The sequence below is a fragment of the Spinacia oleracea genome, chromosome 2, assembly GCF_020520425.1.
Source record: "Spinacia oleracea cultivar Varoflay chromosome 2, BTI_SOV_V1, whole genome shotgun sequence".
Classification (NCBI taxonomy): domain Eukaryota; kingdom Viridiplantae; phylum Streptophyta; class Magnoliopsida; order Caryophyllales; family Amaranthaceae; genus Spinacia; species Spinacia oleracea.
Genome location: NC_079488.1, coordinates 64115177 through 64131786, shown reverse-complemented (window position 1 = coordinate 64131786; position 16610 = coordinate 64115177). Strand labels below are relative to the sequence as shown.

At 32.1% G+C, this 16610-nt stretch overlaps 1 protein-coding gene across 1 annotated transcript; it reads left to right on the top strand.

The window, feature by feature from the left end:
• Positions 1–6483: 6483 nt before the first annotated feature.
• Positions 6484–9172, top strand: LOC110796821 (phospholipase A2-alpha). Its single transcript, XM_022001906.2, has 4 exons — positions 6484–6770; positions 6858–6900; positions 7084–7209; positions 8837–9172. The coding sequence occupies exons 1-4, from the start codon at positions 6675–6677 to the stop codon at positions 9010–9012; spliced, it is 441 nt and encodes a 146-aa protein (XP_021857598.1). The 5' UTR covers positions 6484–6674; the 3' UTR covers positions 9013–9172.
• Positions 9173–16610: the final 7438 nt, after the last annotated feature.

The following is a 16610-nucleotide window of genomic DNA, read 5'->3' as shown; positions in this document are numbered from 1 at the left end:
TATCATCGAGTGCTTGCCAATAACCGTAGGTAACAAAAGTTAATGTTTTTTAAGGCAATTTAGACTACGTGCATTTTTCATCTTTCGGACTATAATTGTGAAAAGGGGAAAAAAAGACGTACTATTATATTCATTTATTTATTGGTAAATTACAATTATAATTTCCCCTTAGATAGTTGTAAAATATTTACTCCATTAGCTAAGCTAGCTATAGTATTGTTCAATTCAATATAATTATGGGATTTTTCATGAAATGCCCCTGAGGTTTGTCTTAATGCACCAAATACCCTTAAACTTTCCAGAATGCACCAAATACCCCTGAGGTTTAGTATAAATACACAAAATGTCCAAAATGACTATTTTCCGTTAACTCCGTTAAGTCCCCCGTTAACATTAATTATTTTTTTCCCTCTTTTTATTCCTTTTATCTTTTCTCTGTCTCTTTCTCTTTCCTTTTTCATGAACTTCACCAACAACCACCACCAAACCCCATTATTTCACCTGAACAGACAAGTTTTCTGCTATCCCCCCCTTCAAAGATTCAACTCAAACTCAAACAAACAAATTCCATTTTCCTCTCTCCTAAAATTCAGATCTACAACACAAACCCTTACAAAAAAATTGATCCCCAAATCAGCAATGGTGGATTCAAATAATCAGCAATCCTCGTTGCAATAATCGAGGGGAAACGCCGCAAATCGAGGAAAACGTCGCAAAATTGATCCCCATATCAGCAATGAGGGAAACCCCGACGACGAGGAAGGTGGAGCGGGGTTTGTGGCGGCGGCGGTGGGGTGAGTAACGTGGGGGAAGTGCGGGGGAAGGTGGGGGTTTGGTGGTGGGGGTTTGGGGGTTTGGTGGTGGCGGCAGTGGGGAGAACTGAGGAATTCGGTGGGGGAAGTGCGGGGGGGTGGTTTGGTGGTGGTGGTGGTGGCACTGAAAACACAGATTAATGAAGTGTTGTTGCTGATGTTGCTGTTATTCGGCAATAAAATGGGTTGTAAATCCACCATTGTTGTAGCTTGAGGAGAGAGAAAATGGTGGGTTTTTTTAGGAGGGATGAAGGAAAGTGATGGCGAGGAGAGAGAAAAGACCGACCAAGGGCAAGTTAATGAGATAGGGTTTTAGTTAGGGATGATGATGGTGGAATAAGAAGAAAAAGAAGAAGATGATGACAATGATGATTGATGGCGTGAAGGAAGAAGAATGCCCAGAAATTGCGTGAAGAAGAAGAGCCCAGAAAAAAAATTGGGTTTTTTTTTTTTTTTTTTTTTTTGATAACATTTTTTTTAAAATAACAGTAGTTAATTAAATTTTTGGGTTTAATTAATATAATTAAGTGTTAATATTAGAATTAGTAGAGAAATTAATTAGTTGAGTAAGGGCAAAAAAGTAATTTTATGCTAACGGAGACTTAACAGAATGGACGGAAAATGCTCATTAAGGGCATTTTGTGTTATTGTTTTAAACCTCGGGGGTATTTGGTGCATTCTGGAAAGTTTAGGGGTATTTGGTGCATTAAGGCAAACCTCGGGGGCATTTCATGAAAAATCCGTATAATTATCCTATGCATGTGTTCTATATTTGTTAACGTTGCCATCAATCCATTATCGTCGTGCGTGAAATCGCCTATGTAAACTGCGATCATTGTCAGTTAGACAAATCAAGTGAACCAACAACTACAGATTACTATGTTTCCCCTACATAGGGTTACAATATTGCAATTTCACCAACTACTTTGAATTGAAGTTTGAACTAGTCTTGTAATACCAGCTGCTGACATTCACTATTACAACTTAACAAATCCATTACATAATCTCTCACGTTTAGGCCTCCATGCACGTGAATGAGATACATAAAGCCACATACAAATGATACAATTTTTTTTTTAAATATGTAAGAAGAAGAATTCTACTGAACCAGCACCTAGCACATGTTAACCAGTCTAGCTACGCAGGTTATCATTTGAGTCACTCCCAAGTATTTTACATCTGATGAGACTCGACCCTGTAATCTCTAAGTCACAAGGTGAGTTCCCCACTAACCTATGTTGGTTATACAAATAATACAAACATGAATACACTACAAAAATCCGCGTTTTTATCTACCACTCCAAAGACTTGGTAAAAAGAGAAAACCAATCGCTGTTAATTTTTGTACCACAATCAATAATCATTAGTCGGTGTGTGGTTGGTCGGTAATTCAAGTTTACCAATCGTTGAATGTTGATGGTAGATAAAAAAAATTGATGACCGATCAGTAGGTAATACTCCGTAATTAAAAACCGCTAATTAATTTTTTTTGGTGTTAACACCCGGTTCATCCTTAGGACTAATTCAGATTCAGGTCGAGTTCTGGGTGAATAGGTTCCAGTCACCTCCTAATTGTTGTTACGGGCAAATTAATAGATAAACAGCAAATTACTGGCTGCTAGTCGACATGCAATAACCAACCGCTAGTCGGTAACCATATATAGAGGAAAATATGTGGTTAACTTCCCTGTATGAAAGTATGAAAGCATAAAAAATTATCGGATTATTGGAATTTTACTCAATCATTAATCAATCCATCAATCAATTAATGTTTAGTTTAGAAGCTAGCCTTAATCAACTAAGCAAGATCGGCCCTACAACCACCACTAGTTTATTTAATACTAAATTTATATCACACATTATAATAACAAAAATTACTTATGCTATTATAACTTTTTCTACTAAAACAAATATAAAAAACAAGTCATATGTGATTAGCCACACCATCAACTTGATAGTGTAACGTGTTCACACTTATAAATAAGCCCAGCGCGTTGTTTAACGAAATCTAAAAGTAACACCAGCATAGAAAATAAAGTAACATTAGTATACAAGGAACCTCAATACAATGTATATATTAGTAACACCATCATAGAAAGTCAAGTAACGTCAGTCTATACAAGGAACCTCTAATATGAAATTGATTAAATTGTAGTAGAACAATAAAGTAAGATCGAATACAATATACTCCGTATAAGTAACACCAACTTAGATAGTCAAGTAACGTCAGTCAATAATCTTCTCCTTAATTAGTAGTTGCGCACAAGATAATTGCGCGCCCACGTCACACCATCAAGTTGATGGTGTGGCTGATCACACAGTAGACACAATGTAGGAATAAACGTGTCACTACTTACTTGTGCAAAAAAATTCCGCCAAATTTTTTCCCCTCAAAGCTATATCTACTTTACTTATTTTTGTTTTTTATAAATGGTTTATGTACGGGAAAAATTGTTGATTTACATACTATGGCAATAATAGATAACACTACACGTAATAATAATTTGCTAAATTTTTTTTTAGTCAAATACGTAGTAAATTAATATATTTACTCAATATTTTGGTCAAATTGGCATATTAAGTATATAAAATACGAAAATTTCATATTTGATGAATAAATGAGTATATTAAGATCTGCTCCGTACTCCGTATTAATTATTTACTACGTAGTAGATTTAGGTGGTAGAAATGTTTCAGTTAAATATTTTGTAAAAAAATGGTCAATAGATAATTTTAGAATATCCATGTATGTGCGAGACCTAATTAATCTAATCTATTACGAAGCGTATCTATTACTATATACTAAAAGAGACACCAGTAATGACACGTGTCATTTCCTGGTGCGATTTTTTCCCGCCATTTTTTTTTTAATTTTTTACTTTAAAATAAGTAAATTACATTACGTTTTTTAGGAAACTAAGATAAAAATATATTTTAATTACCATAGATGTGTAAATATATTATTGGAGGAAAGCTGAATCAATATTATTTTTTCCTTTATGATATAATTTTATTTATGCATTATTATAACTTTTAATCTGATAAGAAATATAAAAAATATTGATAAATGAACTTCTACTTTTAGTCTACTATTAATAATCTCTGTTATATAAGCCAAGAGGGGAGGGTTATTTTGGTAATCACACTTTTGGTGTCCACCAACTAAAAGACGAAAATACCCTCAGCTCTTCACAATTACATATTAATGTAAATCTGATTATTTATTATTTTAAAAAACTGATCAATTAAATGTTTATTACTTTGTATTATTATTTACATTTCTTACATACATAGATTTTTTGTTTGATGCAATAGCTGTGATTAGTTAAATATGAACTTAGATTGCAAAATTGACCTATAGCATGACCTTAATGTTTTTAAATATGAACTTGCGAATATTTTGGTGCCCAATATTTATTGTGATTAGTTGTAATAATACTAGTATAATACTCCCTCTGTCCCGGAATACTCGACCCGGTTTGACCGGCACAGAGTTTAAGGGACTTGAATTGACTTATTTAATTTAATAGGTAGTAATTGATAGTGGGGTATTATTTTAATGTAGTTAGTGGGAAATGTGTGAATGGGTGGGGTTGGGGGAGAGTAGGGGTTGAATTTTTAATTATTTTTTGTATGGAGTAGGGGGTAGGTGGGTTAATAGGGGTGGAGTGAGAAATAATATAATATTGTTAGAATATTTCCATTTTTAGAAACAGGTCAAGTATTAAGGGACGGCCCGATAAGGAAAACAGGTCAAGTATTCCGGGACGGAGGGAGTACATGGTAACTGGTAAGTAAGAATGTTAATCAAAATCATAATACATGGTAAGTAGACTAACATATAAGTTACTCAATTCAAAAATGTTGTATTTGACTAACTCGGTCATGCTCGGGTCTTTTCAAAAAGTAGTATTGAGTCATTCGGGTTTGGTTAACGTTGTTAGATCGTTCTACATACAAGTAAACGACTATAATTTTTTAACTTTGTATAGTAATATGCAAATTTAGTTCATTTGAATATTTTTTTTACACAACTTTGAATTTATACCTTTTCATATATCCTTTTTACTTTCATGTTTTCATAATATTACAAGTCTTTTAATTACTATTAAAAAAATAAATTATTTTAGCCGTGCGTTGCACGGACCCTAAACTAGTATTCTACTAAAACAGACACCAGGAATGACACATGTCACTTCCTGGTGCAAAATTTTCCTGCCAAAACCTCTTTCCTAAATAAACATATCTACTTTTTTTCTCTCTCCTTTTGTATGAATGTTTATAAATGGAAAAAATATAGGATTATGCCATTATTAGACTTTTGGTAATATTTTAGTTATACCGTAATATCAGTAATAGAAAATATTATTACTCAATATTTTGGTCAAATTAGCATATTTAATATATCAAATATTTTCGTCAAATCATCATATTAAACATATAAAATATATAATACGTAGTAGAGCGAAAATTGTAAACTACTTCGTATATGATAAAATGAGTACATTTGAGATCATTATTTACGCAATAGATTTAAGGATAAATAATCCAGTTAAATATTTTTTTAAAAAGATGGTCAAATAATAATTTTTAAATATCCGTATGTATAGGAAACCTTCTAGTAATTGTCTAAATCTGTCTTTTATAAATTGTGATTAGATGTCCTATACTGATTGGTAAAATGAATTGAAATGATGTTACGATGCTAGGGTAACTCGTTACTGAGTCTTCGGCTCACCGTTTTGTTTTCTGTTTTAGGTACTGCTGGGGACCACGGAAACGAGTAGTGGCGAGAATTTCACTATAGCTGTGTTCACCTAAGTTATTGTTAAATTGTAACAAGTTTAAGTAAAGATTTTTGATTAAGTTACGTACTTTTATTAAGGAATTAAAAAGGATTATGAGGTTAATTCTGGAGTTTAATAGTAATTATTATGATGGTTGCCTTGTAATTCCCAATAGGGAGTTACGGCAGGTAATGTCCCGACCGAATTAAGATGTTTCCGCTGCTAAGTATGCTTAATAAGTGAATTAGAGGTCGGGGTGTTACAATAGATTTAAAGATAAATAATCCAGTTAAATATTTTTATAAAAAGATGGTCAAATAATAATTTTCAAATATCCGTACGTGCAGGGGACCTTCTAGTAATTGTCTAAATCTGTCTTTTATAAATTGTGATTAGATGTCCTATACTGATTGGTAATGATACTTTTGCGGTTCTTTCCATTACAAAAACATTATAGTAGTATTACTCTATACTTGTACAAAAGGTCTTGCGCGCACAAGGTGTACAATAAATTTATTGTACACCAAGATAACTTTAACCATATTTTTTGCAACTTTTACTTAGTTTTGATTAACTTTTATATTAGTAACAAAAAATTGATAGATAAATATTTTAAAGGGTTAAATTATTAATTTTATACATTATTAGTGATTTTGAAGAAATAAGTTTTACTAAAATGAAAAAATTTATCACTTAAAAATAGATAACTTTTACATGCATATGCTTAACTTTTAAGCATTTTGAGTTAACTTTTACTCTGGTGTACAATATTTATTGTACACCCATTGTAAATAAGAATTTGTGATACTTGTATTATTTTTATTCTCTTTTAGACATTTTTGTTAGGCAAGTTTTAATTTACTCCATTAGTTTTCCTAGTACTCCCAAAAAGATATCACGAGCAACACAAAGACAAAATACATAAACAGTACTCATAAATCAGAGCCATTAAAAAGAAGCTGTTTTCAGTTGGCTTAAATTTAGAGCTTATTCTTCTTCAACTTTTTGCAATATTTTCTCTCTTATAGTTTCTTCTGCAAAAGTTGAAAGCTTTTTAACACAAAAAATAACAACTATGGCTTATTCCTTGAAATTAGCTTTTTTAGCTTTTTTGTCTCTCAATTTACAAGTCTATGCCCTCAATATTGGTGTTCAATCCTCTCTCCAATTGGTAAACCTCTCTTCCTTTTTTTTTATAAAAAATATTTAGGTATTTAAATAAATAAATTGTTTGATTTTTTTTTGTTTTGTTTTGTAGAGTAAAGAATGCAGTAGAAAATGTGAATCTGAATTTTGTTCAGGTATATATATACTCCGTATAATTTAATTTCAATTGTATAGTACTCCTACTCCCTCCGTCTTGATTCAGTTGCCGACAGTTTAAATTACACTATCAACGTAACTGTATTAAATCCAGAGAGAGGGAATACAGTTATATGCATGTTTAAGATTTTTTGGTAATGGTATGAATTGGAATTTGACAGTGCCACCATTTTTGAGATATGGGAAATATTGTGGACTTCTATACAGTGGATGTCCAGGAGAAAGGCCATGTGATGGGCTTGATGCTTGTTGTATGAAGCATGACATGTGTGTCCAATCTAAAGGCAGTAAGTCAATTTGTCTTTTTTTTTTTTCACTTTTTAATGGTTTTTAAACTTTTGTTTTTTCAATGTATAGTTAATTAGTACTCCGTACTCCATTACATAAAATATCTACATTGTGAGTTATCGCGATTATCATGTCAAGATAATAGAGAGTAATTTGATTTTGACATCCTAATTTAGGGTTAAAATTTTGTTAATATTTCATGATAAAGGTTGTGCTCATAGATGGATCTGAACTCGTATTAATAAAGGAGGGAGTGAGATAGGGAATGAAGCTCAATTATTCGAGAGCAATTCTTATGCTAAAGAATTGTCTTCCAAAAAAGTACTTCCTCAGTTTCTTTTTGTTCGTTACGTTTAGACTTTTGCACGTTTATTAACGTATAATAAATATTTTTTTTTTTTATTAAAAAAACAAAACCCAAGTAAAATCTCAATCCACTAATCATTACAACAACCAATAAGATTGTTTTATTTATCAAAATGAACCAATAATGGAAAAACACATAGATTGCTAAATTAACATACTTGGGAAATTGTAAAGAAATTAAAAGAAATTAAAAAATTGGACCAATTAAAATTAAAAGCTGGCACAAAAAATGACAGTATAATAAATTTATAAAAGAAAAGATTACATTGTGAAACACCCTAAAAAGAATAAGTAACAAACAAAACGAAACGGAGAGAGTAGCTATCTTCTTGAGAGGATTTTCTTTAATTAGTGTAATATAATTGACAAAAGGCCTCGGTGAGTTAGTCGTGTATGTCAATGTTAGCTAGACAAGTTAACTTTGACGTGATGTAAAAATATCTGATAAAATATCTTAAACAACAACTTCCCAATAATGAACAAGTGTTTCTTTTTATAATGGGAGTAGTTCTTTATCAATAATGGGAGTTGTGGACTTATGTGACCAAACAACTCAACTCTACCTAGGTGTCATCCCCAATGCAAGATAAGATTCTCATCAAGGAATCAACTTGCAAGATTGTTGTAGTAGGACTTATCCTAATACGAGCGAGGTTTGATTCAGGTCGGATTCAAGCCGAGTTTCCTTCAGTAATTTCAGGTCGGATCAGTGGCAAGGCTTCTTGTGGGCTTTAGTAGGCCATGACCCCTTACAAGCTCTCTTGGATATTAGGAAAATCTAATTAAACGTAGAAGTCAACAATTTTATTGATTTTTTATTTAAGTGTGGCCCCCTTCAATTTCTACTGGAGTATAATGAGAAACAAATACTCCATATTAGTTGAAGCTGTTGCAATGAAGTAGGAAAGAGGATTCTTGGGAAAAGAATTACCAAGTGTTTAATTTTACAAAACTAGTTATGAGCACTCAGTCAGTTTATTAGGTTGATGTTGTTTAAAATTTTCGACTGGCCCCCTTAGTCAGTTTATTAGGTCGAATAAGGTTTTGTCAACCCTAGTACTTTATACATATTATACTCTTACTGATTAATGTGCTTAAATTGACCTTTCTATATAAAAAAAGATAATTTCAAACAAAAATGACTCCATAAAATTTGTTCATTTATCTAAGCAGTTATATACTCCGTATGTCATTGCTTTATGAAATTATAAAATTTATACAAAAATACTCGTTTGAATCATTCGTATAAAATGAATGCAGATGACTATCTAAGTGAAGAATGCAGCCAAAAGTTCATAGGATGCATGGACAACTTCAGAGCAGCAGGAGGACATACGTTTAAAGGAAGTACATGTGATGCTAACGATGTTATCGAAGTCATCAAAATCGTCATGGAAGCTGCTTTACTTGCTGGCAGAATTTTTAAGAAGCCTTAAACTTTAATTCTCGATCTCCATTTAATTCTTCCTAATAATAAGTTTATTAATTACGTAATTACTACTCCTAATGTTTCTATGTTGTTAAACAACGTTTGATAACCCTTATAACTTCATTTGTTATCGTTTTTTTGTTTTCAATTATAAAGGGTAGTTTTCACTTTTTTTTTGTCAAATTTTCATATTCAATATCATGATTATAGTGGATAGGATTAATTTTAATTTCATGATTCTCACTACTACTACTCCCTTGATTCCCGTTTGAATCGGGAAGGAATTAAGAAAATTAGAATCTGATTATCAAAAAAATAAATTAGAATCTTATAATGATTGAGTGTAAGAGAAATTATTAAATAAATAAGATTCTACTTTATGGATAAAGGAAAGAGAGAGAAATGAATAAATAAAGAAAGTAAGTGAGAATAATCTTTATTATATAAGCCAGCTGCTGAGCGCATTTTGGTAACATTAGTTTTCGTGTCCACTAGGTAATTTACAGCAATATCCTTCCTAGTTTCACCCAACGCCCAAAAACGTGAATTGGCCCATTAATTGTACAGTTTACTGCAGTACCACATAATACAATCTTCTATATGACAATTACCATAATTAGGGTTGATTGGGAGTTTAAATCAGGAAAGAAAATAAAAAATAAGGGAAAATATTATTACAAATTTTTACAGTTGCGAAAATGAAATGAAAATTAATACAAATCAGGAAACGAATAATTAATAAAAACCAATTGCAAAAAAGTCTAAAAAAATCACTAGCAACCAGAAGAAAAAAAACCCTCAAAAAACCAGAAGATAGAAAACCTTCTAGAAAACCATTCCCAGACTAAAAACGTTTTGCAACCGTACACATTCTCGGAAGAGAACAAGAAATCCATTCTCGGAAGAACCACGTCACTGTTCTTCTTAAAGTCGCTCCCGTACACGTAAGTATAATTTTCTCACAAATCGTTGCAAGAAAATAAAAACAGAAATTAAACAAATTTTTAATAATAATAATTTGTGAATTTTAATGCATAATCAACAACATAAATTAAACAATTAATTTTTTAACAAATTCATGATTATTTAATTTAATTGTATGGACAGATTCAAGCTTCAAGGTTAGAGCCATTAAAATATGTTTATGCATAAAAATATATGGAATTATTGTATGCATAACAAAAAATATTTTATAAAATAATTTTTTAATAAAATAATTCGTGACTTTTTTAATAGAGATAATTCGTGAATTATTTAAAAAGAACATTCGTTAATGCATTGCCAAATTAAAGAAATATTCAAAAAGAATTTTATAAAAGAATTTTTTAATAAAATAATTCGTGACTTTTTTAATAATAATAATTCGTGAATTCTTTAAAAAGAACATTTGTTTATTCATTGCCAACTTAGAAAAATATTATTTAATAATAATATTTGAACAATTTTTTAGTAATATTAATTCGTGAAATTTTATGCATAAAGAAATGTTTTTTTTTTTGCTAAGCAAGCAAGTGAGAATAATATTAAAAGCACAAACCAAATTACAACCTAAACTAACTCAAAGAGAAACGAACCAACAAGGTTGGACCCCCTTCACCAAAGAGCTAGGAAAACAAACTAACACAAAGCTTATAAGGTAGTAAACCATAAGCTATCTTGCTACAAATGAATACAGAGTTAAGCATAAAGCTTACTTGGAATTCTTGAAACAAAAAGCTAAGGTGAACTGGATTAAATCTGGTAATGAGAACACAACTTTGTTCCATCAGAGTATTAAAAGTAGAAATTTACAGAATCAAGTTTATAGTATTCATGACATGAATGGGGTGTGGAGGGATGATCCAGTAGCTGTGTCTGATGCTTTTGTTTCTTACTACAAATCTCTTCTTAATTGGTACCACCTTTGGTCAAAGGAAAACTGTGCTTCCACAAGTTGTTCAGATTGGGCCTCTTTGTTCTGAGGAGCATATATAAGGCAATTTTGAATGCTCCATACACTGCTGAAGAAATCAAGGATGCATTATTCTCTATCAAAGGTAATAAGGCTCCTGGGCCATATGGGTTTGGGTCTCACTTTTATAGAGATACATGGCAGATTGTGAGTTCTGATGTCATTGATGCGGTTTTAGATGTGTTGCAGTCTAGTAATCTTTTAAAGGAAGTAAATCACACTGTCATTACTCTTATTCCTAAAACCAAGTTTCCTAGGAATGTGAGTGATTTCAGACCTATATCCTGTTGTAACACTTTGTATAAGTGTGTTACCAAAGTATTGTATGGGAGATTAAGGAGAGTGCTACCTGATCTTATCTTGGAAAATCAGGGTGGGTTTGTTCATGTTAGGTTTATTGTACACAATATTATGGTAGTTCAAGACCTTGTGAGGCAGTATGGAAGGAAAAGTGTTAGACCTAGCTGTTTGATGAAAATTGACTTGTAAAAAGCCTATGACACTGTTGAATGGGAGTTTCTCAAAGAAATGTTGGTGTGTTTGGAATTTCCAGATCACTTTATTAAGCTTGTAATGGAGTGTGTTACATCTCCTATGTTTTCTCTGATGATTAATGGATCAATGCAGGGGTTTTTTAAGTCAAAGAGGGGTTTGAGGCAAGGGGATCCTATGTCCCCTCTGTTATTTGTAATCTGCATGGAGTACTTGTCCAGAATTTTACAGAAAATGAGTGGGTTGCAGCATTTCCAGTTTCACCCAAGATGTAATGAGCTCCAGTTGACTCACCTGTGTTTTGCTGATGATTTGATCCTGTGTTGCAAATGTGAGTTCCCTTCCATCTTTTTGTTACTTCATGCTTTCAAGTTATTCTCAGATTCTTCTGGTTTGCAAGCCAACAAGTCTAAATCTTCTATCTACTGCTATGGTATGGCTGAAGATGTTGTGAAAAGAGTTTTAGAGGTGTCTGGTTTCAGCAGAAGTACTCTCCCATTTCACTATTTGGGTGTTCCTATCAGCCCAAAGAGGATTTCAGCTGCTCAATGTGGGGTTTTGGTTGAGAAAATGACTGCCGGAATAAGAATTTGGAGCTCCAGAAATCTTTCTTACACTGCAAGAATGCAGTTAATAAATTCTGTGCTTATGAGTCTTCATATGTATTGGTCCCAGATTTATATTCTTCCTAAGACAGTGCTGCAGGGAATTGTTAGGATCTCCAGGTCCTTCCTTTGGAGTGGGAAATCATTCAGTCAGAGGCCAAGTAATGTTGCTTGGGATAGTACCTGTATGGATAAGAATGCAGGTGGTTTGGGCTTTAGGAATGTTCTTTTGTGGAATGTTGCTAACATAGGAAAGTATGTATGGGCTCTTGCTACAAATTAGATGAATGTCTGGACAAAGTGGGTGACATCTGTGTATTTAAAGAATGGGGTATGGTGGGATTACCAACCTAGTGCTTCTGCTAGTTGGTACTGGAAGAAGGTCTGTGCTACTAAAGAAAAACTGAAGTTGCATTTCACTTATGCTGAATTGTGCTCTATGCAGCATTATTCTGTTAAACAAGTTTATGAGAAATTGATAGGAACTTAGCCAAAGGTTCACTGGGATAAAATGGTTTGGAATCGTTTGAACACTCCTAAACACAGATTCATTTGCTGGCTTGCTGTTCAGCAAAGGTTGCAAACAACTGCTAAGTTGGCCAGTATTGGTGTCAGCTCTTCTTCTGCTTGCCTGCTGTGTGGGCAAGGGATAGAAAATCATGGTCATTTATTCTTCTCCTGTCCTTATAGTAGTAAATGTCTGGTTGAGTTGAAAGTTTGGTTGGGTATTCATTTGCCTGAGTATAATTTTCAGTAGCTTATCAAGAAGATAGGGAATAGTAAGCACTCAAAATTCAGAAAATAGGTGATTTATGCTGGCATTGCTGCTACTGTGTACATCATCTGGAGAAGCAGAAATAATAGTTTTTGGAATGGAGTTGTGCCTACTGTGCAACACACTTTGTCTAGTTTGGAGCAGATTGTTAGAAGTAGAATTAGGCTTGTTATGCCTAGGTCTGTAAGTAGAAGGGATAGTCAATGGTTCTTGACTTTGTAATTAGTTGATGTTGGTGTTTGCTTGCTCTAGTGCAAAATGGTCCAACCTAGTTGGTTTGTTTTGCTAGAGTTAATCTTAAGTTGTATTCTGTTTTGAGCTAATATATTCCTTACTTACTTAGCAAAAAAACCAAAAGCTATCTTACCTACTTACTTTATTAGGCATTACTCCGTACAAACAAGATTCGTTCTTTAACCATTTGAACAATCCTAATCACCACATGTTGCACAGTTGGAACTGAAGCATTCCAGAAACTGCGCGCTATTTCTGCTTGTCCAGATGTACACTACATCTGCTAAAACTGCATACCCAACTTGCTTCCTATATTTAGACAGTCTACTATGGCCTATCACTCTCATAAGCTGCTGTAGATTACAAGAGGTAGAAGAAATACCAAACCAATTCTTAAGAGCAGCGATGCATCTTCTGCTATAAGGACAATCAAAGAATAAATGAGCATGATACTCATCAAAATGACCACATAACAGACAAGCTGCAGAATTATAGACACCTAAGAAATGTTTTTTTTAAAAGATTGTTGCTATGTATATTAAATCTGTCTAACTAGTACACTTTTCGTTTATTTATTTTGCGAATTTCAAAATATAAGGTATGTGACCTTCATGCTTTTATGAATTTTAATTCATTATTTCACATTTTAATTCATGCTTATATTTAAATAATATCTTATATTTTTTTAATCTCAAATTGCAGATTCAAAATATAAGGTATGTTTATAGGGTTTTTGGGAGAGTGCAATAACTTATGTGTAATAGAGATGAAGTAAATTTCTGTTATTAGAATTATGAATTGGAAAATAATTGACTTGAATCGGTTTTTATGCAGATTTTAAGTTGGGTTTGAAGTTCATAACGAGATACAATAACGAACAACATACGGTATGTGATTTTAGTTCATAGGTTTAATTAAATAATCTCTTATATTTTTTTAATCTCTAATTGCAGATTTCAAAATATAAGGTATATTCAAAATATTTCTTATTATGAATTGAAACCATTAGCTTTTTTTATTATCTAAAATCAATAATGAAAACTGAAATGAATAATGGTTTTTGCATGTTTTAATTTCGGTTTAAGTTCGACTTTGCATCTGGTGTCAAGTTCGTCAAGGCATACAAAACAAACGACAAAATCAACGACATAAGGTATGTGCCCTATGTTTGGTTTAATCTATTTTTTTAACGAGATATTTGGTTAAAAAGATTGTTAGATGTTATTTACAACTCCAAGCGATTTTTATTTTTACGGAGTACTTAAAACCAAGCAAAAGCCAATAAAAACTGAATATTTGTCTTTACAAACAAAAGTTGATAAACCCAAGCAGCGGGAAAACGTAACGAAAGAGTGTTAATACTAATTGCTCCTATTAACAGTTAATAAAATAATTTATACGTAGTTAATTGAATAAGATCAAAAGTCAGTCCATTTTAAAATTTCCATATTATTATTTGCACCAATCAAAATCAATTCTCACATAATGATCAAATAAAAACTCAAAACAGACAACTTTACTTCTCCTTTCTTTTACACATTCTCTCAATTTATACTGTATTTTCCAAAATCTCAATTTTTCGATAAAAAAATCCACCAAGAATTTTTACAAAAGACACAAATTATACCAACAAAAAGCCACACCATATTCACAAAATCACAATCTTATTAACTCTCAACAAAATTGATTAATTCAACAGAAAAAAGAAACTTTCAAATTCACAAGTCAAAAACATGCAGAGTAAACCAGGATAAAATTCAACAATACATCATACAAAAATTACACAAAACCAATCAAAGTCCAGAAAATCAAACAACTCTACAACAAAATCAATCAAAAATTTTAAAATATAGTAAACTGACGCAAACAGTAGCTGAAAAACATTGATTAATTAAAATCTTATCAAAATCAACGCAAGCAGGAGCAGAACAAAATTGATTAAAAACAAAAAAAAAAAGTTAAAATACAAGAGTTGAAGCTAAAGAAATTAAAGAAGATTAGAACAGAGAAAGAGAGAAAACCTCGCCAACGCCTCACCTAGCGCCTCGCCAGCCGCCTTTGCATCTTCCTCTCCAATCCGTATAATTTTAGGACATGCAAACCAAAAATTCCATAAATAATTAGTGCTTAAACAAAAAAAACCAGAAATACGATAAATCAAAACCAAAACAACAAGATCTGGAAATTTAGAAGGAAATAAAGCAAAAAAAATCATTAGAATTCACAAGATATTTTGATGGCTTGCCCAGCAGACCGCCTTGCCCAACGCCTCTCCGCATTTCTCTCCAACACGACATGCAAATCAAAATTGCAAAAAAATTAGTTAAGCAATAATTAAGAAAACGAACCCCGACTGAAATTAGTTAAGAAAACCCTAAATAAACTATCTATTCCACAAATCGACATTCTGCATGAACTGAAAGGGAATATACCTATGAATTACAGATCGAGTCCAATCGGTGAGAGAGAAAGGAGAGAGATCTTCTTGATGTTTAGATTTCAGAGTGTTTTCGCCATTTTTTGCAAAGATCTTCCTGATGTTCAGATTTCAGAGTGTTTTCGCTATTTTTTGCAAAGATCTTCAAAGTAGAGAGAAATAATATGTATTTTCACCATTTTTTGAGGAAATAAAAGAAGAAAAGCAATAGATTCCAGGTTAAAGAGAGAAAGGAAAGATAGGAAGAGAGAAGAGAACTGCGGTGAGAGCGGCAGTGGTGAGAAAGGAAAACAAACTCAAATATATCTAAGAAGAGAGAAGAGAGCGGCGGTGAGAAAGGAGAGAGAAAGGGGAAAAAAGGTTTAAGGCGAGAGAAAGAGAGCGGCGTAGAGAAAGGAGAGAGAAATGAGCAACAAAATTGAATAGGGTTAGAATTAAGAGTTGTTAGTCGTAAATAGAGATGGAAGGATCTTTTCTTTATAAATGAAATGGGCCAGCTTGGATTATTTGGGCTTTGAAACGAAATAGGCACATTCTTTACATTTTATCAAAATGAGATTAAAAATATTAACAAAAAGCCATTAAAATAAAAAAAACTTATTTTATTTTTAATTAAAAATTTCATTTGGCGTAAAAGAAAAACAAAAGGCATCAAAATAAAATATTTATTATATATTTTAAATTAAAACTTTCGTTTTAGCGGAAAAGAAAAACTCAATTTTAATCTAAATAAAACCTTAAAATAATCTTTTTTTGAAAAAAAAAATTAGTGACTAAGTTGCATTATCCACTCTCCAACTTAATTCTTACAACATTTCTGCTTTTAAAATTATTAATAATCTTTCGCATGCATCGCTATTGCAAGTGTAATTAAATAATGCTTTTTTCACACCGCATATAACTTACATTATCCACTCTCTAATATAATTCGTGTAACATTTGTGGTTTTTTATTTACGAGTTTGTTATTGATTTTGATAGGGATATTATGATAGAGTCAGTAACTGGGCCATTGAGTTATATCAAAGATGCTGTCGGTTATTATGACTCACTGAAGTATCCTCTACTGGTTCCTTATGGTTCTTACGGCTGGGATTTAAACAGCCGAAGTT

Excerpts from the sequence above, each read along its gene's own strand:
- LOC110796821 (XM_022001906.2), top strand. The coding sequence starts at position 6,675 with ATGGCTTATTCCTTGAAATTAGCTTTTTTAGCTTTTTTGTCTCTCAAT. Across the intron at positions 6,771-6,857 it reads TTCAATCCTCTCTCCAATTG|AGTAAAGAATGCAGTAGAAA; the intron begins GTAAACCTCTCT and ends TTTGTTTTGTAG. Across the intron at positions 7,210-8,836 it reads GTGTGTCCAATCTAAAGGCA|ATGACTATCTAAGTGAAGAA; the intron begins GTAAGTCAATTT and ends AAATGAATGCAG.